At 45.0% G+C, this 21,458-nt stretch overlaps 1 protein-coding gene across 6 annotated transcripts in view; it reads right to left on the reverse strand.

The window, feature by feature from the left end:
• Positions 1–21,458, reverse strand: part of IKBKE (inhibitor of nuclear factor kappa B kinase subunit epsilon) — a 158,721-nt gene that overhangs the window by 111,641 nt on the left and 25,622 nt on the right. For 4 of the 6 annotated variants that reach the window (XM_050954023.1, XM_050954021.1, XM_050954022.1 and 1 more), the window contains exons 14-21: positions 19,172–19,247; positions 18,951–19,060; positions 15,959–16,035; positions 15,720–15,759; positions 14,666–14,767; positions 10,684–10,780; positions 9,590–9,702; positions 7,974–8,045 (exon numbers count right to left, since the gene is read on the reverse strand). In XM_050954023.1, coding sequence (XP_050809980.1) covers positions 7,974–8,045; positions 9,590–9,702; positions 10,684–10,780; positions 14,666–14,767; positions 15,720–15,759; positions 15,959–16,035; positions 18,951–19,060; positions 19,172–19,247 — 687 coding nt within the window. Of the gene's footprint in view, positions 1–4,419; positions 6,920–7,973; positions 8,046–9,589; positions 9,703–10,683; positions 10,781–14,665; positions 14,768–15,719; positions 15,760–15,958; positions 16,036–18,950; positions 19,061–19,171; positions 19,248–21,458 lie in introns of those variants that run through there. The other 2 variants (XM_050954024.1, XM_050954026.1) reach the window with 2 other exon arrangements.

Here is a 21,458-nt window from a genome sequence, read left to right on the forward strand (position 1 = left end):
GGAGTTCCATCTAACTGTTGTTTTATGGCAGTTTAAACAGGACAAGAGCGGTTAGCGAAACCCTGCAGGGAGTTTGCCAAAAAAGCGCAATGAATTCCTGGTCCGAACCCCAGCTGGTGTAAATCAGTGCCACTCCACTGAAGTCAAGGGAGCTGTGCTAATTTACCCCAGCTCAGCTTCTGGTCCTCCAAGAGTTCTAAGTACGTTTAAGGCTGACTGAAATATAAATGCTAGCTTATAAATTAGGAGGTTCTTAGAAAATAATTTGCGGGTAAGGTTTTAAAACAGGGCCTCATTCCCAGTGTGTTCACGATCGCAAGTGGTTTGGTTTGAGAGCTGGGTATTTAAAATTGGAATGTAAAGGGAATGTTTAGATTCTATGCCAGGTTTCACTTGGTGTATATGATTTTTTTTCCTTCCAGAAGTCTCTAGAGATACTTATTATATCTACCACCACGATCTTTGCAGAAGCGTTACGTTAATACGGTTTAAATTGTTTGTTGTATACCCAAGTCTGAAACATTAAACGGATTTCAGTTCAAGTTGATTTTAGCCCCAGATTTTCCAATAGTGGACACTAAATTTTTGATTCCTCATTTCTGAGGAATTCAACCAGACAAACCCAGGGCTGACTTTGTGGATATGGAACTCCCATAACTCCCACTGAAAACAACGGCAGTCCAGCATGTCTGAAAGAACAGACCCCAGATGTCTCAAGTGTTCAGATGGATGGTCCAGTGGTCAGGGCACCAGCTTAGGACTTGGGTTCAAATTCTTACTTCACCTCAGCCTTCCTGTGTGAGCATGAGCGAGTCGCAGCCTCTCCATGCCATTTGTGCAATAGTACTGCCCTGCCTCCTAGGAGTGTGTGATGACAAACCCATTAAAGATTATGAGTATCTCAAATCCTATGGTGATACAGGCCATGCAAGTGCCTTAGACAGACACTCAAAAACTGGGGCGCTTTAAAAGACGACAACATTTTCAGAAGTGGCCCCCAATCTTCATCTCTCTCCTGTAAAGTAGAGTTTGGGGCTCATTTAATGCATGTTGTGGGCCCCAGATTTTTTTTTTTTTTTTTTTAAAAGAGATTTATCCTTCAAGGATCACATTTGCATCAAGGAAGCAAAACAAGCCCTTGTGATGTGACCACTGCATATTAAACTGACCTTAACTAATATTCACTTTTAGTGAGTGCTACCCCCACCAATTGCTGCACTCACATTTTGTCCTTTGCTATTTACTTCAATTGTAAACGCTGAAGCAGGCACTATGTGCGCGCATCTCACACACATGCACACAGCCTAGTGCAACGAGGCCCACCTGATCAGGGCCTCTGGGTGCTACCACAATACATGTATTTAACAATAATAAGCCAAAAGAAAACCAAGTAGAAAACTTCCCACTTCGGTCTCCAGCCCAGTCTTGTGGCCCTGGAGGTTTGGATCCTGATTTCTTCTTAAGACATCTCTCCAACTCCATCCCCAAAGAAACCTCTTCATAGTCCTCTCCTCAACTGGCTGCTCAAAAGGTGAGCTATGCAGATCTGAAATTAACCCCTTGTTAACCAGGGACCAGGCAGCAGCCCCATGCACGTACACTTCATGTGCAACAGTAATAACAGCTAGTGTTTAGCCTCCCCAAGCAGGAAGCAAAAAATAAAATAAAATTAACCCTTCCCCCCCCAATCAGGCACAAGGATAGTTGAGGCTTATCCAGACTGTGAGGCTATTAATTTATCTTAAGGCTGACACCACCCTACTGTCAGGGGGTGAAGGATACACTCAGGGCTTAGAGTCTGAGCTTAAGCAGCACTTTGGGACCGTTGAGTTTCTTTAAATCACAATGACTAAGTGACCTGTCAGGCTGCCTGAGCCCAAGGACATGACTGCTCCAAGGACACAAGAGTTAACGCTCTGGAACCAAAACATTCGCTCAGGAGGGTTGAGGTTTGACAGTGGGGTTTACCGTTGATTGTTTAGCAAACCAATGGTTAGCCACAGAAAACGCACTGGAAAGGGAATTGCAGGAGGAGAGGTGAAAGAAAGAAGAAACTACTTTTTACAGATCTGCTGGGACAGTCATTCTTGGTATCCTGTTTGCTATTAATTCAGACATTCATGCTTGGATAGCAGCCCCACTTCTTTTTCTATATGTGGGATCAGCAGATTGGCTGGAAAGTATGAACAACCACAAGTATTTTGCACTTTTCCAGTGCCTTGATCAGAAGCTCTCAAAGCACTTGGATTCAACCATCTCTTGGGGCAGCCCAGGATTGCTATTGTCATTACATAGGTGCAGATGCTGAAGCCCAGGAAGGTGAACTGACTTGCTTAAGGTAAAAATCAAATCCACTAGGACTCAGGAATCTTAGCTCTTAAATCCCTTTCTCTGGTAACCCAGTCCCATAATCAGACCCAATGCTATAAACAGAAGTCAGATGTCTTGGTTCCTAGTCCCTCGCTCTGAGCACATGATCCAATGCTATGTTCAAGAACTGGAAACAGAACCCAGAAGTCCTGGCTCTCTGTCCCCTGCTGTAACCATTGGATACTACTTCCTCCCTTAAAAGTATCAAGTTAGTCATATTTTTAAAATGCTAATAGCTTCAATAATAATCAAAACTAGCAAGAAATATTATCAAGGGGCAGGGACTAACACATTGAAACACTAAGTTTCATAAGTGTGAAACTTTCCTCCAACAATAAAGTTTCTCTTTCTGAAGTTAATCCTGAGAAACTGACAAGGAAGCTTGACACAGAGGGGCTGTTCTACTCCATCATGTCTGTGAAACAAACACTCAGCTTGCCCTGACTTGTAACATATCTTACACCAGGACGCAGTGACGGAAAAACCCACAACCACAAGACAACTATGTTTTTACTAGACATGGAGATTAATTACTGGCAGTGCCAGTACAAAAGCACCTATCTGCATTGTGAGAGTCAGAGGCCCACTGAGCCAAATGCTGTAGGCATCCACTCAGAGGCAGTCCCTGCCCCAAGGAGTTTGCAATTTGAACAGACAGGCTTGGAAGGGGAGTGACTTACCCAAGGTCATCCAACAGGCCAGTGGCACAGTCAGGAACAGAATCCAGGTCTCCTGGCTCCCAGCCCAGTACCCTACCCTCTTTATCACATTGTCTCTCCACTTACCATTACTAAATGGCTACAAACACTTGGCTGTGAGGACCAAGTAGTGCAGCGAGCCTGCGGGTCCCACTAGAGATTCCTGGACACCTTCCACATTGTATCATTAGCATAGTTCCCTTTTTGCAGCATGAAAAGTAGGAGTCTAGGGGGCATAGGCAGCGATTTATCTATAAGTGTGAGTGGGGTGGGGGCGAGGGGAGAGAGCACCAGGGGAATTCTCTCCCCTTTAAAATGATTAGCTCCCAGGTTCTAAATAGCCACCTCTCAGACATGGATTGCATTTGCAACCCCACTCCCCTCCCACTTTGTGAGCAGCATCATCACTCAGTTTAGCTCCATTTGCAGCTTGGAGACCTTTTATCTGGGTCTCTTTGCTCCCTTCCGCTGGGGGTTTCACCCATAAATCACCCAGCAGGAAGATGGAAAAGGGAAAAGACAGTGCATCTGACTCTGCTTGCAAATAGCTTCTTGATATCATCTAATGTTTGCCCCCTGGAGAGTCTAAGCTTCCTATATCACCACCTGACACACTGCTGCCAGCAAACAGCTGAGTCAGCGGATAACGGCTAAGGATTACAACCCCTTGTAAAGCCCAACGTTAAAAAACAGTAGGAAGTTTGGGGCATAACAAATACTGGAGACAAAGCATTTGGAATCACCATTGACTTGGAGCAACAGGGATTTTGAATAGATCTCATTTTTCCTGGCCTACAATTATATGGGAATTAACTCCCTTCTCCCTCAGTCCCAGCTCTTCTAGACCAACACAGGCAAAGGGCTGTGGCTGTCCTCACACACAAAGCAGCAGTGGCATCTTCAAACAGCTCCACTGGCTCAGCATTCATTTCAGGCATCAGCTCAGAACTGGCCTGTTTTAAGTCCTCCACAAACTCACTCCAGCCAACCTCATGAACTTAGTCACTCCTACTTCTCTCCCTGCTCAATTGGCACTGGCCTCATCCTTGCATTCCCTCCCTCCTGAGCCTCTCTCAATGCTGTCCATGCTAAAGCCTTCTCCTCAGTGGCTCCTGCCATCCAGAACAGCTTCCCTCTGTCTCTGTGACCCATAGATTACTCCATTTCAAAACTCAGAAGATGAGAAATGGTTCTTTGCTTATACCTATTCAGTCTCTTGACCAGATCAGGGAACCATTGTGCTAGATGTTGCATGGGACACATCAGAGAGAGTCCCTGCCAAAGAATTTAGGATCCAAACAGACAGAACAAAAAGAGTGAGAGAACGGAATCAGTTGCATGAATAGATTTTTTTATTCACACCCAGCAGACCAGTGGCAGAGGCAGGAATAGAACCCAGCACACAGTGCTCTAGCCACTAGGTCATGCGTCCTCAAGGCCCCAGTCTCTATTATTCTGGGATAAACTTAATCCCAAAAGGCCTGCTGGGGATCAGCAATAAATCAAGCTATAGAACATGCAAACAATCTGTTTCTCCTTTACAAATGCAGCCACATTTTATAATGAATTCTGCGCACAGCAATACGAAACACTCATTGTTCGTTCTGTTCTCATGTGGATTTATCTTCAAAACCATGCCTGAAAATTATGGCTTGCAGCAGACCCCTGGGCCCACGCAGAATCCCACTGAAGAACACGGCATTTGGCCAAACAGGATGGGGGTCTGTGCATGTATCACAAACAAGGACACCTTTCAACCACTGTCAAAGGCCATTATCTCCCTAATGAAAGCTAACAAAATGCTTTCCTGGAAGGATGCAGTCAGATTTATTGGGAGTTTGGGACTCTCCAGATCTGCAAACTCCACACACAATATTCTGCATGTTGGAGCAGAGGCTTTATAAATAGCCCTAGTAATCATTTCTGTAACAAAACACCATTTCTGTAACCATTTTATTCCATTATCACGCGTACGTTAACAGACACTACAGACATGACCAAGCAAACGAGTTCCATTTACAAGTTGTTCTCCAAACAGACCAGACCATTCCTGTGTTTACATTTGGTTTGCATTAAAGCGATGGCTTCTCTGCATCAGATACTTTGTCGGATCCAGATCAACTGCACCACCAAATACGCTTGGATCACTGATTTGGGTAATCAGAGTCAAGAGACAGGGAGCCAAGAGGGTACCAGGACAGCGTATTAGAAAAGAAGGTTTGGAGAGCAAAGCATTCAGATAGTCAGTGTTCTGGGATTACACGCACACAGCTCTCATTAACTCTGGTGGCAGTTAAAAGCAGAGATTCAAGAAAGAAGAGATTCCTGATTGAAAACAAGATTGAAATTCATAGAGCCAGATCATGAAGTTGGTGGAGATCAGTGAAGCTCCAATGGAGACACCAGCTGAGAACCTGGCCCATATTGTCCAGGAATGATGACACTTAGTGGGTAGTGACATTCCAGAAAGAGCTATTTTTATACCATCTGTTTCATTGGTGTAGCTTTCTGTGAATAAATGTTCAACAGCGCCTCAGTGATTTAGGAGCCAAAGCCCAATTGTCAAGAATGACTTGGGCACTTAAGACCTTGAAGTTCCATTAACTTTCAATAAGATTCAGGCTCCTAAGTGCCTAAGTCCCTTTTGAAAATATAATTTAGGTCTCCAAGTCACTTTTGAACATTTTTCACTAGGTCCCTTATAGGATGTCAATTTAACAGATTTAAATTAAATTGCCAATAAGCCAATCGGACCAGCATTCTCTGGAATAATTCAGGATTTCACAGATAGATCATTTGACTGCTTGGCATGGACTTCCACGGCTCATGCCAAAACAAAAAATCACCTTCTCCCACTTGTAAAGATGCATTTTGATGCAGCCCATGGATGTCACGTTAAAGGATTTTACACAATATCGTCAATATGGAATTACTCAGGGAGCATGTGCATGCATGTGCATATAAGCACAGAGGTCATGTATCGCTCTGGAAACAGACCTACAAGACATAGCAACCGAAGCTTCCAATTGTTCCATATTCTTATGGCCATCGGTAATCAGAACGCATGTGACTTGGGTGGAGAGGAAGTGACAGAACACAACCAGATGGTCCAGTCAGTCTCCAGTGGACAGTTGACAACAGCTATACTCCAAAGCGAAGCTCTTCGAAGATTTGGTGCTGCTGATTTCTGCATTGCCCATATTCCACCTTCTCCCAGTTAGAAGAGGGACGATTTCGATACCGGAGCAGATCTTTGGTCCATCGAGTCCACTATCCTTCCTGCACACGGCTCACATTGGCAAGGACCCGTGATGATCAAAATTGACAAGGATAAAGAAACCAGGAGATCATGCAATGGAGAATCATCTTTAAGCTGGAGTCACAAATTACAGAGACTTCTGCTTGTGTTCCATGGGTGGGAGAGATGTAAAGTGGCTTAAAAAAGCTGATTTAATTTAACCCATTTCATCTAACAGAGCATGGTCTCCTTGATACTGGATGAAGTCAACAATTCGATGGGAATAAGAAATAAATGTAAAATATTGGAAATAATCCATTTTCTCAAAGGAAACCCAAAACAGGGTAATGTCTGAACAACATTAGGGACACTGCCAGTATTCAAGTGCTTAAGGCTTGCAGCCCAGGTAAGGCTAATGCTGGTGAACTGTGCCAAAGTGCTGGAGCAGAGAGGTAGGACAAGGTGATGTCTTTGAGTTAAAGTTCTCCATCGATCTTGACCCAAAGTACAAGATATAATTTAAAAACAAAAAACCAAACACTATTTCATCAGCTCCAAATCCATCACATCACATCTCCCTCAAACATCTGGAGCGGACGCAACCCCACTTAACCTGTGGGAACAAAATCAAAAGGATTATACTAGAGAAGGACACAAAGCAACCTTCCTGGATTCATACACTGCTGAACTATGGAATGGAATCTGGATGTGGATCCAAACTTTTGCAGCTTGCTCCCCACATCTCCTGAAATGAGCTGTTCCTTTCCGAAACACACCTGCTCTTTTCTTCTTCATTCACAGCCAGGACTATGGTGATAATGTAGATCATGTCTCTAAAAGCAGGCAGGGATGCAAACACGGAGGTACAAAATGGAATTTTTCTCCCTCTAAATTCTAGCCTGAAACATATTGACATTTTGATTCTTATTATTCAGAAGGATTCATGGTAACTGAGGTGTTGTCGTCTAGGGAGCAGGTGGTGAGTCTCCTGGGTTTTATTTCTGTCTCTGCCACTGACTTGCTGTGTGACCCTAAGCAAGTCACTTAACCCTTCTCTGCCTCAGTTTCTCTATCTGTAAGCAGAACTGTGTTTAATGTTGTTAAATCACATTGTGATCCTCAGACCCAAGGACCAGGAGAAGTGCCAGATGTTCTTATTAGTAGAAGGAGGCTGATCTTCGAGTGTTTCATCCAGAAATTCTTTACAAACTCATTTGCTAAATGCATACAAGAAACACTTAATCCGTCACTGGAATACAGCGACCTCTAGGGTGGAAAACAGCAACTGTTGAACAGTGCAGAGCAACAAAGGAAGCATGCCTGAAATGGCAGGATGAAACTTAGGTAGGCATTCACATAAGCTAAGGTCACGCATAACTTCAAAGGCAAGTATACTCTTCAGAAGTTCTGGATCAGGAGGTAAATTTAGTATAATCCTACTATCACAGTGAGAAATGGCTCAGTTGGCTGGCATAACTTTGTTGTAGACCTTATATTCCTTTATCTCATTACAATACCAATGATCAACACTATTTCCCTGGTCAAATTCCTATCCAAACCATCCCATGTTCCTCCCAGGCAGCAAGTTAAGCTCTATCTAGACATTACAGGAGGCAAGTAAATGCTCGGCTGAGTAGCTTTGCTGCACACAGAGCACTCTCTCTTACCGCTCAATGATGCTGTTGTTGCTCTGGAGGTCATTCACTACCAGTTTCATCTGCTCCCGAAGCTCCTTCATTCTGATAAAGATACAAACAAGCCTCTTAACACACATGCTGTTTTGCTAGTGGGAGGGTTTCCTGCAGAAGGGAAGTGGAAAGTCCTCTTCTCTTCAGCGGAGTCCTCACCCTCATGTAGGAGAACAGCATGTGCAAAAGTAAATGGCTTAACATAGCAAAGAACACAAGATAAACGTTCCCAAGCAGGAGGTACAAGGAGGGCCCTACCAAATTCACGGCCATGAAAAACGCATCACAGACTGTGAAATCTGGTCTTGTGTATTTTACCCTATACTATAGAGATTTCACGAGAGAGACCAGAATTTTTCAAACTGGGGGTTCTGATCCAAAAGAAGGTTGTGGGGGGTTGCAAGGTTATATTTTTTTTGGGGGGGAGGTTGCAGTATTGCTACCCTTACTTCTGAGCTGCCTTCACAGCTGGGTGGCTGGAAAGCAGCAGCTATTGGCCAAGCAGCCAGCTCTGAAGGCTGCACCCCCCCAGCAGCAGCGCAGAAGTAAGAGTGGCAATATCATACCGTGCCATCCTTACTTCTGCACTACTACTGGCAGGGTGTTGCCTTCAAAGCTGGACTCCCGGGTAGCAGTTGCTGCTCTCCAGCTGCCCAGCTCTGAAGGCAGAGCCGCCACCAGCAGCAGCAATGCAGAAGTAAGGGTAGCAGTTCCATAACCCCCCTTACAATAACCTTGTGACCCCCCCCACAACTCCTTTCTGGGTCAGATCCCCTACAATTACAGCACTGTGAAATTTCAGATTTAAATATCTGAAATCATGAAATTTACGGTTTTTAAAGTCATATGGCTGTGAAATTGACCAAAATGGCTGTGAATTTAGGGCCCTAGGTATAAGGCAGGAGTACCAAGCACAGAGCTCCCCTGCTCAGACACCCCACCACCCCCATTCTGAGTAGCAAGTAGCTATTCTGAAGTTTCCTGTATTGCTTCTGAGAGCACAACTTGGCCTGCAGTCCCCTCCTCCCTCGACCCCTGTGCACCCCTGGGAGGGCTAGAAAGCTGGTTAACACTATCAGCTAGAGAACAAACAAGGTCTCCCCGCTCCTTCAAGTTCTCAAGCCTGCTCTGTTCTGATACCCACACCTAAAATCACCACCACCACATTTCATATTGAGGTTCCTTTTACGAACAGTTCACAAAGGGTTAACAGCCGTCTGAATGCACCGTTTATCAATTGTTGTAGAGTACAACAGGCTCCTTACAGCCACAGCTTAAAACCATCTATAATGTCTTCTCCTGATGGACACCAGACCACTTATAAACACATGTACATGTCTAACATGATATTTGTTAACCCCTCAAACCATTTATCAATGGAACCTTAATATAAAGGGAGACCATGAACTCTCACATGGCTGGTAGTGGTCCCTAGCCCAAGCCCAAACCAACCATAGCTGGACTCTGGGGATGTTTATGACTCAGGCCTATTCCTAGGCTAAGGGAACTCGTAATGGTGCACACAGCTTGGGTCCTTCTCATTGGTTCTGGATATGTTCCAGCTCCCTGCTCTCCGGTCACCCGCCTGGACTCACCTAAGTACCATATCCTGAGGGGCTAGATTCATGTAAATTGGTAGGGGTGCAGAAGAGATCTGGGCCAAATTCGGTTTCTCCCGCAGGATTCTCTGAGGTAACTTGTCCAAAGCCTGTGAAGGAGAAGGAAACTTTACAGCCTGCAAATGACATGCTATTTCCTATATTTAACTCTAGCATCTTTGATGCTTAGGAGGTTTTAATAGCAAGGGGGCTTTAAACACTGAAATAGAGTGATGTGCAGATAACCAGGGCCATCACATAAACCTCTCCAGGGAAAGCAAAATAAAAATAGCAGATGGACCAGGGCACCTGTTACATGTCTACGTCAAAGTGCCAGCGAATGCATCCTCAACACTTTAGACAGCTCATCATGTTTATAACTGTTGCCCTTCCAGTTTATTACAGTCTGAAGTAACTACTGCTAGGCAGCTATTCACTTGGAGGAGGGGTATTCATTGTTTCCTGTCCACTGGGCACCCAGGACCTGCCATTACATAACCTGTTCAGTTGAGAGATCAACACATCATATTCGACCATCAGTTACACAGAAATTTGGCAGGGTGTTAACGAAAGACTCAATGAGACAAAAAACCACAAGAGTCATCAGAAGTGTCACCCTCATGAAATTACAGATTTTATGTTGTAGCATATAGGATACGGGCCCAGTACCTATACTCACTGGGATAACTTGTTAGCAGAGACTTAATTTGCTGCTAATTTTTTTTTTTTTTTTTTTTTTTTTAAGAAGTGTAGTAGTCTGAACACAGGATTAGGAGCCAGGAATGAGTGCACTCTACTGCACCACTGACACCAACTCACTGTGTGACTTTGGGCAAGTCACTTGGTATCAAATTTTCAAAAGCATTTAAGTGCCACAAGAGCCGAGGTCCCATTGCCTTTTGAAAGTGTTATCCACTTCACCTTGCTCTTCTGCAGGTTTTCCCCACCTATAAAATGAAGACTACTTAATGTCACGGGGGATTTGCGAGCACTTTGAAGTTTACAAGTGCAAGATACTAGCTTGATTAAAAAACATCTACATTGTAGTATCCATCTTCTGAGCAGAGAGGGTTTTAGAATAAACACGGTACATTATGGAGGCACTCCTGGCATCCCATCATCTCTACATTACAAGCGCCTATAGAGTTGCTGAGTTTCTTCAAATGCTCTTTCATCTCCCAAACGTCCCTATTGAGAAAAAACAAAAAAATTCCAGTCAACTATTTGGTAAGAATGAGAACTTGGAGTTTCCCCCCCCCCCCTTCTGAAAACCATGTTCGATCTGGGTTAACATCCAACTGGGAAGCAGATGAATGGCTCTTGGTGTCACACCCATGTTATAATTACAGCCTTTCCTCTATTGTTCTTAGGCAAGGCTGGCCAAAGAGCACTAGCAGTAAACTAATGGGGAAAATGTATCCTGTGTGGAGGGTGCACACACCTCGTGCCAAATTTCACTCTACAAGTCTATTTAAATTTGTAACTAACAATGGCTGTTCTCCTTTCTCTGTGCCTGATCCAGTAGAAAGACTCCCTTTGTCTTCAGTGGACTTTAAATCAGGCCCTATGTGCTTAATTCTCACAGCCAATAATAAAGAAAAATAGGCAGTGCCTACAAGTAACAATTGCACTTCTGTAGCATCCACGAGTCTCCAAGCAATACACTAAACCTTACTATGGTGAGGTCAACATTACAGCTGAGGAATCTGAAGCACAGAGAAGCGAAGTGACTTGCTTGAAGTCAAACAGCACATCGGTGGCTGAGCTGGGAATAGCACCTTAGGGTGCGTCTTCACCGCACATTAAACCAGGGCTCTGACTCAGGCTTGAGCCCAAGCCCTGCTTCCGTCCACACACACAGATGAGTCTGACTTGGGTCAGCAAGCACTTACGACCTGGGTCCTAGGACCCTACTAGGGGGGTGGGTCAGAGCCAGAGTCCTGCCATGACTTGAGTTCAAGCCCTGTCATTTTGCAAAGTGGACTCCAGTCAAGCTGCGAACCCGTTAGAAGGGCTGCGTAGTGCACTATGGAGACCTCAGCACAGCTGTGAGACCCAGCTCCACCGACTGTAAACCTAGTTTAACAATGCAGTGTAGATGCTCAAACACAAGCTTGGAAACACCTAGTGCAAAAGCCTGGGTCCCACAGACCCAGTTTCATGAGGCAGTATAGACATACCCTTAGAGTCCTGATTTCTGGGTCCCTGTTTTAGGGCCAAATATAGCTTACCCTGTTCCTGTATCTTGGTAGCAGTTTTACAGTAAGGTGTAGAGGCACCAGTCAAGGATCAGAGTTTTGTTATGCTAGGCACTGTGCAGACAAGAAATTAGACCAATCCCTGCCCCTAAAGAGCTCAGATCACTCCCAGTCAGTGGGATCGCTTGTTTGATCAGAACCGTTAGCACTGAGTCACGAGATCCTCTCCAATGGAGCCGTCACACATCTGGGGTGGACAGAGCTCAGTATTTGGTCAGAGCAACAGCTGCCACGTGCAGATTACCAACTGTGTCACTGGTGTGTTTCAGTCCAAGAAGAAGTCTACAATCTTTGGGGGACTCACTCTGTTGCCACCCGTGCTATGTGCCTGAGGGCAAAAGTGGACAGACATGACGCAGATGAAACCCTCATCATTATGGAAAAAGGCTGTACATTTGTTTTGGCTTTATTTTTGTTCATTGAAAGTGAACAGTGCAATCTCCAGAAAAGACCCCTCACACCACAGAACCCAGCCCACTAAATAAGGACAAATCCAAAACAAGCCAATTAGAAATGAGGTGAAAGTAAAAAAAAAACAACTCTGACCTCAAACTACAGAAATCCACCAGGAGTGAAAAGGAAAACAAGAGAAATCTTAAACAAAAAACCTTCACACCACTCCCAGGCAAATCCCACTTACATCTAAAAGAGACTGATTTGTTGCAAAGGCCTCATACTGTCGCCTCTGCAAAGGGGTGAAAATCATCCTCAGAGAAAAAACTCCCACTGAAGTCAACAGGAGATTTAATTGCACAGGGAATGGGGACTGCAGGATTGCATCCATTATGATGTTCAAGAACTCCTTCCCCTACCACTGAAATGCAGCCACTTTTGGGGTCCGGGATTGCAGCTAGTCAGAACTGCTGCACAGCACAGGATTAGAAAAGGGTAGGGAAGAAGGGCACCTCAAGAGATTGTTCAGTCCAGTGGTTCTCAGCCAGGGGTATGTGTACCCATGGGGGTAAACAGAGGTCTTCCTGGGGTACATCAACTCATCTAGATATTTGCCTAGTTTTACAACAGGCTACGTAAAAAGCACTAGTGAAGTCGGTACAAACTAAATACATACAGACCATGACTGTTTATACACTGAAATGTAAGTACAATATTCATATTCCAATTGATTTATTTTATAATTATGTAGTAGAAACGAGAAAAGCAGCCATTTTTCAGTACTAGTGGCTGTGACACTTATGTATTTTTATGTCTGATTTTTGTAAGCAACTAGTTAAGTGAGGTGAAACTCGGGGGTACGCAAGGCGAATCAGACTCCTCAAAGGGGTATAATAGTCTGGAAAGGTTGAGAGCCACTGCTCTAGGCTGTTTCTCCAAGGGGGTGCCTTGTGCATCCCGCCCAACAGCGTGGGGGAAGAAAGAAAATGGTAGCCAAAGACACAAAGGCAGATGCTTGCTCCTGAAAAAGATGTCCTAGGACTTTATGAGATCCACCTAAAGGAGGTTTGAGCTTCATTACTAGGCTTGTTCTAAATGTTTCCCCACACAGTAAATCTCACTGAACTTGATTTCCAGCTCAGAAACAGAGGGGCCAAACCACAAGCAAGTTCTAATGCTAACTGTTAGAGAAAATCATTCCCACCCACACCTAAAGCCTTGGGGAGAAGATGCTCCACTTTAAAAGCAACTTTGCAACAAAAACCCAACCCCGGCAACAGCCACAGCTAAATAACTCCACTTTTTTTAATGTAATAAGTCACTGTGCAGCATTCAATCACCACTGTGCAATTCCTCTTTGCTGTATTCCCCAAACACCATTTAACATAAAATCATGCTTTGTAAGCGGAGCTCTCTGTCTTAATAGCAGCCTCCTTGTGGTACATGAAACCCTCCTGTTGAATGAACAAAGAAATCAGCCACTTGAAGGGAAGCTGAGGCAGTTTTGCACGGGGAGGGATGGTCAGCTGGATTTTTTTTTTAAATGCTTCCATGTGTGTGTTCCCCAGTACAGAGGTGTGAGGGGACAGTCAGGGAAATCACCCCCTTTTGTCTTCTCCCTCAACTCCGACTGGTCATCACTTACCCAGTCAGCGAATTAATTTTCTCTTCCTCTTACCCACTTGTAACTTTTTCCTGTGCTCTGGGTTATTACTTAGACCCTGGTCAGCCGATTGGACAGAGTACTGGACTGGGAGTCTGGAGACCTGGGTTCTGTTTCTGATTCTGCCATTGCCCTGCCAAACCCAGACCCTGCATCCAAGCAATCCAGAAGTGTGTGGGGGGGGTCAGAATCTGAATCTAAATTCAGTCTTTCCCACGGTTCAGGTTCTTTCGATTCAGACCATCGCAGAAATAGATACAGGCTAGAACATGGATCCAGGATTCAGACTTGGGCTTGTCTCCAAATTACATACGTCCACACCATTAGGAACATCACTGGCAGGACCTCTCCACCATGTTTCCTAATAAGCTCTTCTATAGATCAATGGCTGAGAAATTCTTGGCACAGTATAAACACACAAGACAGACAGTAGCAGCCTTGGAGCGTTTCTTACTAGCTTTGTGACATTACTATTTCCTCCCCAACCCCAATGGGAGGTACTAGTAATATATCTTGAACCAAGCCCCACTATTAGTGTAATGTTTGGAGACCTTTAGGAGCTACAAGAGGTTCTCGAAGGGATAACTACATACTGGTGTTTCACAAGAATCACAGCCCCTGCACCATGGTGATCCCAACCCATGACTATGAACACAGAAGCTGCTCCCGAAGCACCAGCTCTGGCTACATGAAAAACTAGAACCCGGATACCTGGTGTAACACACAGGACACAGGTGAAGAAGAGAGCACGGCCATTACCTCGTTATGTTCCCATGGATGGTCAGCATAGCTTGATATTTCTGTACGCAGTCCTCCTGGAAAATTGACAAGACCTTTTTGGCCAAATGCCCTAAATTCATCCTGAAAAGATTGAGGGAGAGGAAGAAGAAAATGAGCATTATTTGGGTGAGATTCAGTACCGTCGCTGAAGTAACATGAGTGCTGAAATGGTCTCCAGAAAGGAAAGGTGGGCAGGGGCGCTGCACTTTCTGAAGGCATGGCAAATTCTGCTGTGGTGTAAAAACAAACAAGTCCCAAGCAAAATTTTGTAGGGAAACTCTCTTTAATGGGAGATTTTCAAAAAGCATCTAAGAGATTTAGGCACACAAGTCCTACTGAAAGCTATTAGGACTTGTGCTCTTAATCCCACAAGTGCTTTTGAAAAAGCTCCACCTTCAAGTTTAATGAGAAAGTCCACAGTAACATTACATCTGATAAAATATATAGGGCGTATAAACTCTGTGTCAGGTGAGCATTTAAGCATGTGATTAACGTTTTGCATCTGTTTAAGTCCCATTGGCTTCAGTTGGGTTTGGGGAAGATTTTTAAAAGAACAAGTGCCATTTGGACACCTAATTCCCACCAAAAGTTAAGCGTGTGACTTAACTGCTTTCCTGAACAGGGGTCTTCGTGCATAAGCCAGCCACTAATTGCTGGCGGGCAGTAACCTGCGGGCAGGTTGTTTTATCATTCTCCATGACTAATTTGTATTGTGATAGTGCCTCAAGGCTGCAGTCACGGATTGAGCCATTTTGCGCTAGACACTGTATACACATAAGGAAAAGACAGTCTCTGTCCCAAAAATCTTACAGGGTACGTATATTCACACTATGGAGTTTCTTGCACCTTCTTCTAAAGCAGTTTGTAGTTTGGCTGGGAGGAAAGGGCTGGGATCGATAAGACATTCTTAGCATTAATAATCTGAGAACGTTTTGAATCTCCTCAAAAGGCAACCAGAAATGCCAGACACTGAACGGCCCTGTTAACTATGGCCAGGCGTTCAAGACCCTGGAACAATGGGTTATTTACTTACTTATCCAGCTTGTGTATTTGTTCCTCATTGTAGGCTAGCCCTAGAAAAGAGAAAGATATTTATTGGTCATGTGACGGGAAAGACCACTGAGACCTTCCACATTCATACAGCCTGATAAACGTACCTACATATACTCACAGCTGCTACACTATAGCAAGAGATCGCTTGAGGGAAAAAAACTACAGCTGAAATTTTCGAATGGTAGTCGGGCACCTAACTCACCAACTTCACCTACTTACGCGGACTCATCCGGGTCTTCTTGAATTGCTTGTATATGAGCTGCATCTTCTCGAGGCAGCACTCCATCTGCCGGATGCTGTGGAACCAGGACATGAGATGCGTTTTCTTTCCATCCTAATGTTCAGTTAAACCTCGTTTCAGACGAGGAGCTGTGTCTGCAGCAACCCATTTCCCTGTGAGTCACACAGAGCGCAAAGTGGAGGCTGTGCCCCCTAGTGGATAGAGGGCTGGACTGGGATTCAGGATAAACTAGATTCTATTTCCACTTCTGCCACTGGCCTGCTGCATGACCCTGGGCACATCCCCTCTCTATACCTGTTTCGCCTTCTGTAAAATGGGGATAATTATACTGACCTTCTTTGTGAAGCTCTTTGAGATTGACAAATGGAAAGCTCTACACAAACAGAGGTATTATTACTACCCCAGCAGGACTTTGAAATCTAGGTGGCCAAGACCATCCCTGAGATATTCACTTGTCATCTCACAAAACAAACCATCAAATCCCTCCTTGTTCATACTGCTACTAGTCTTTACTTGGCTCCCACCGTTGGGGTGTCCAGGCATCTCACTAGACTTAAGCTGAGACATTCAAGATGTCAAGAAGGCTGCACCGACACTGAGCCTTGTGTTAAGTCTCCCAGCATTGCATCGGCTGCAGGCATGGCTCCCCCAGCAGGAGCCCTTGCATAGAAAGAGCACAAGCAGGTGCTTTTACCGCAGTGTTGTTTAGCCCTGCTCCGAGTGGGGTTAGACGACACACCGGTTAAAACAAAGGCTCCCACTGTTGCTAACAGAGGTGGGATGCACAAGTGGGAGATTTTAACTAAAAGCTCAGTGAAGGAAAGGCTCAAGAGAGCTTAAACCCTATCTCCTTCTGTGGCAGCCAGCCAGAAATTCATCAGGGGGAAGGCCTGGCCAAAGAAGGCTGTCCTGCAGCTCTTCCCGCGGGAGGCCAGGATCATGCGGCTTCATCCTTCAAACACACCTGTTATTGTGGCTGGTTGGTTCTGGTAGCACCTGCAATGTTCTGAGGCATTTTCCAAGCAGAAAAGCAGCACAGTCCCTGCCCCAAAAGAGATTTCCCCATGGTGCCTATTGCAAGCTTCTTTCCCCCCCACTCCCAGCTTGTATTAGCCCAAGGGGTGTGGCGGTGGGCAGTGGGACAGAGAGGAACATAGCTCCACCACCTCTGCTCATAGCAGATGGGTGCTGCCCCTTCCCTCCCAGGCTTGGGAAGAGCAGCTCCCACTCCTATTAGCTCAGCTGGTGCAGTGAGAACTCCTCTTGTTGCAATTGACTTTAACCCCTACGTATTGCACCTCTGAAATATTGTGCTTGTGCCTGGAGCAGGCTGCAAGCTCCCTGGTGCAGGGCCTGGGCATTTTTCATGGGTTCACTCCTCGGGCATTCAAATAAAAACAGAGCTGGCCGGTGTGGCACGCATGGGTGAGGAGACACTTAAACATCCTTTAGCCAATGGCGAAATTGGGAGCCCACCAAGAAAACCTCAAACCGAGTCACAGAAGTGGGTGTATTTAGGAGCTGGTGCCTGAGACCACATCCTGATTGTCAAACCTCCCCAGAGACTTGCTCTGCCAGCCTCACCTCCACCTATGCTGCCCCTCCTGTCTCCATTTAACCTCATCTTCACCTAACTCCTCTGCTCCTTTAGGTTTGGCTTCCTACCCATTCCTCCCCCGACACCTCCTTGATTGTCTATAGCTGTCGATTCATTTGCACTGCTCCATTTGCCTGAGGCAACCTCCCCATCTCCTTCCAAAGGGGAGTCCTGTCTCTCCAAACTTCTCCTTCTCATCTAAGCTTATTATCAGCATTACACCCGTAACGGGCATTGTGACACTTGCCATGATGGGCATTATAACAATAAGCAGCATTCTAAATATAGCTTAGTTTAAACAGCAATGACCTGGAAACACAAAGGCTTCTGAGTGCAATCTCTTCTGGCTCCTGGGGAAAAGCTCAGGCTCTGGCTTTGTTAATACCATAAGACAGTCCCTGGTACTCTAATCCAGGAAACTGGCATCCTCAATGCAAGTGTTAGATAAGAATGATAAAGAACTTCCTTGAGATCAAAGGTACTATAGTCTTTGGTGGTGTAAGTGTATACACATTGCTCCTCTTTCCATTTATACGTATGTTTCTCTAGAAGCTGGGACTGAATTGTTCTCAGAGCAGGAAGTGAAACAAGGTCCAAATAAGTGGCCTGAAATGAAATCATGCTCCCTAGAATCACAGCTGGCCAACGCAAATGCACCAAGAACATTACTAGAAGGTTACAGGCAGTACGGTCCAGTAGGTAGGGACTGGGCCTGGGAGTTGACAGTCAAAGAATCATAGAACCATGGGTTGGAAGGGATCGCAAGAGTTACCTAGTCTAATCCTGCATCTTGGCAGGGGGTTAGTTGTTATGTGTGTGACAGTCCTGCGTTCTAAGCCCAGTCCTGCCACTGACTCCATTTTCCCACATATGAAAATGGGGATAATTATTAGAAAAGACTGAAAAAAGGGGGGAGGGGGAAATGCTGACATATTTGGTGCCAATTTTCCAAAGTTTTCCCATAACAATGATGATAAGTTTAGAAAGTGCCTGGAGCTGTATGGATGAAAGGCGCTATAGTATGTCCAAAGTAATATTATTAGTGCTAATGATGGTACAGCTATTAATATTACTTAAATATAAAGTGTAAAATAAGGTGTCAAATATTGGCAGTGTACTGGAACTGTATACACATATATACAGTACACCACTTATATCTGACATAAAATTGTTATATCTTCCACTTAAATGCAAATTAATATTAATATATAAAATGTGTGCTATTAACTGTACACAAATATTGGTAGTGTACTGTAACTTGTACATCGATATATGCACACGCTATAAGGAAGTGTGTACAGCAATATACAGACAGTTGCATGTGAAAATATATTAATGTTTTTCAACATTAAACAAAAGCTTATTCCACAAACCTGTCTTCGTGTGCCTGTTTCCGGTGCTTTACCAACTCAGACAAGAGAGAGTCCAATGTCCCTTTATGTTTGGAGATGCTGTGGGAACATCTTGCGAGGTCTTCAGTGACCTACAGTGGGAAAGAAAAGGTCCAGACCAGGGCTCTCCATTAATCAGAAGTTCCACATGGGCTTCTCAGCTCCCCCCCATGTAACACCCGTAGCTGGAGTTACATACTCACAGTCTGCAGCCTTGTTTTCACCTCAGCCAGATCCTTCAGCTCGGGACTACTGTTGCCTCCAGAAACAGAATCATACCTATTAGACACAGATCAAAGCTTTATTAAACCAGAGGCCAGATTCAGAGGGGCTTTTCCTGCTCTGGGCTAAGAGGGGCAGATAACATCTGGGCAAATGAAAACCCTCTTCTAGGCATCTGGAGATTTACAATCACAGCTCCCATTGAAATGAATGGGAATCACACCTCTAAATCCCCCTAGGCAGCTCTCTCAGCAATAAAATAACCCAACCCCAAATAAACCATTTTCCACCACTGAAGTGATAAATAAAGACAAAAGCTACATGACCAAGGATGGGTTTGGATTTCACTGGAACAGCAGTGACAGCAATGGATGTATTGTATTTAGTAGGATTGTCCCTCTAAGTTGGTCTCTTAATGGAGCCTCTTAAATGGAAATAAAAGGCACATCAACATAAAAAAAGAGTGCGGTTAGGCTGGAGGCAGCACGCAGCAGAAATGCACTGTAATGGGTCTGAATCCTAGAGGTTAGAGACAGAAGACACACATCCATCCTCCAGAGCAAATGCAGAATGATTCTACAGGGTTTTGTCCATTCTTGTTCCAAAAGGACAGGGATTCCACCCATTCACTTGGGAGAACAACGTCTTGGTCTGACTGACCTCCCTCTGGGATTTAGGTTAATACAGTGTAACTCTTCACATGGTTTTCATTTTATTGGGTAACAAGGCTCTTTTTTTCCATTTGTATTCAGCACTGGTGTCTCCTTGAATTTACGCTGTGAATTCATCTCTTTGGCTTATATAGGTTTGATGTACCCTGTAATGTTCAGTCTGGAAAACCCCAGAGAGCAGCCAGACCACCAGGGACTAAAATCCAAGTTCTTATGAAACTGGAGACTGATCATCGAAGGTGGGGGGGGGGGAAAAGGGTAACCATTCAGCTCATACATTCCTGCACATTCGCAGGAACGTAACACTCACCAGCAATCTAGTTTATTCACAAGTCTCTTTCTCCACTGCCCCAATCATCTGGAGCACAATGCCTACAGATAACCAGCAAGGGCTCCTGACAAGTTCCTCCTGCACACAGCACTGCCTTTGTCACATCACTTCAGGAATAAAAGTATTATCTAGCTATTGTATAGCCCTTTTTAATCAGTAGATCTCAATGCTTTTTACAGTGGAGACCAGTGACATTAGCTACTTTTTACAGATGGGGAAACTGAGGCACAGAGAGAGGAAATGACATGCCCAAGGTCACCAAAGGGCAGGAGGCAGGAATAGAAGCTGGGTCTCCTGAGTCCCAGCCCAGTGCTCTATCCAATAGGCGGCGCTGCCAAGCGCTGCTTCAAGTGGTCAGCTAGATCCAGTTCCTAGTGGACTGGTGTCTACATCACCAAAACTTCCAGCACTGGTTGAAGATCTCAGCACAGAGGACAAGGACTGAATGGGCCCTGGAAACAGAATGGGAAAGTGGTTCAGACGGTCAGGGTGAAAGTACTCTCACTGGTTGGGGGCAGGAGAAGGATACTGCACTGCTTACTTTCCATGCTGTACCAGCTCTGTGGATAATAAAGGCCCTTGGCCTCCTTGGCTGTCAGGGGAGTTCTCTGCCTGGTGTTCCCCTCTAGATCCTTTGTTTGCACCTTGGGAGCTACATGCTCTGCCCTTGTTTTTGATTCTTTGTCTCCTGCAGTCAATTAAGTTCTTGGTCTGCTGGCTGTGCACGTGGCCTGTGCTGTTTCCTGGGATGGGGAGCAGAACTCACCAGGATTTCAAATAGGCAGCACCAGATTCACCACAGAAACATTAACAGAGCTCTACATATTTTTCTGTCACACACGAGATCAGCAGATGCCTCAATACAGAAGGTGGGAAACCTACATCGTCCCAAGTCTGGAGAAGAGAACATGCCTTTGGATTTATATTAACCAAGAATCTTATAATTGATGCCCAGTCCAGCAGGTGGGGGCCACCAAAGAGGCCTCAGGTGGATTTTTCCAAAGCCCCAGCATGATGGAGGAGCACAAATCCCAGTGGCTTGCTGCTAGACTTGTGCTCCTGAGTCATGCAGGAGTTTTGGAAACTTCCCCTCTTAATCCCTAATGTTCTGAGAGCTGCAATAACTTCTCTTCAAGCTCAAGAGACAAGGGCCTGTGCAGAGCTCCTATCGGACCAGCCCATGTGTGGGACAGACACAGCTCAGTGCCATGATCACATGTGCACAGCTGCAGAGCATCCTGCACTGGTGCCTGCATTACCCCTTGC

This window comes from Gopherus flavomarginatus, chromosome 5, assembly GCF_025201925.1.
Source record: "Gopherus flavomarginatus isolate rGopFla2 chromosome 5, rGopFla2.mat.asm, whole genome shotgun sequence".
NCBI lineage: Eukaryota > Metazoa > Chordata > Testudines > Testudinidae > Gopherus > Gopherus flavomarginatus.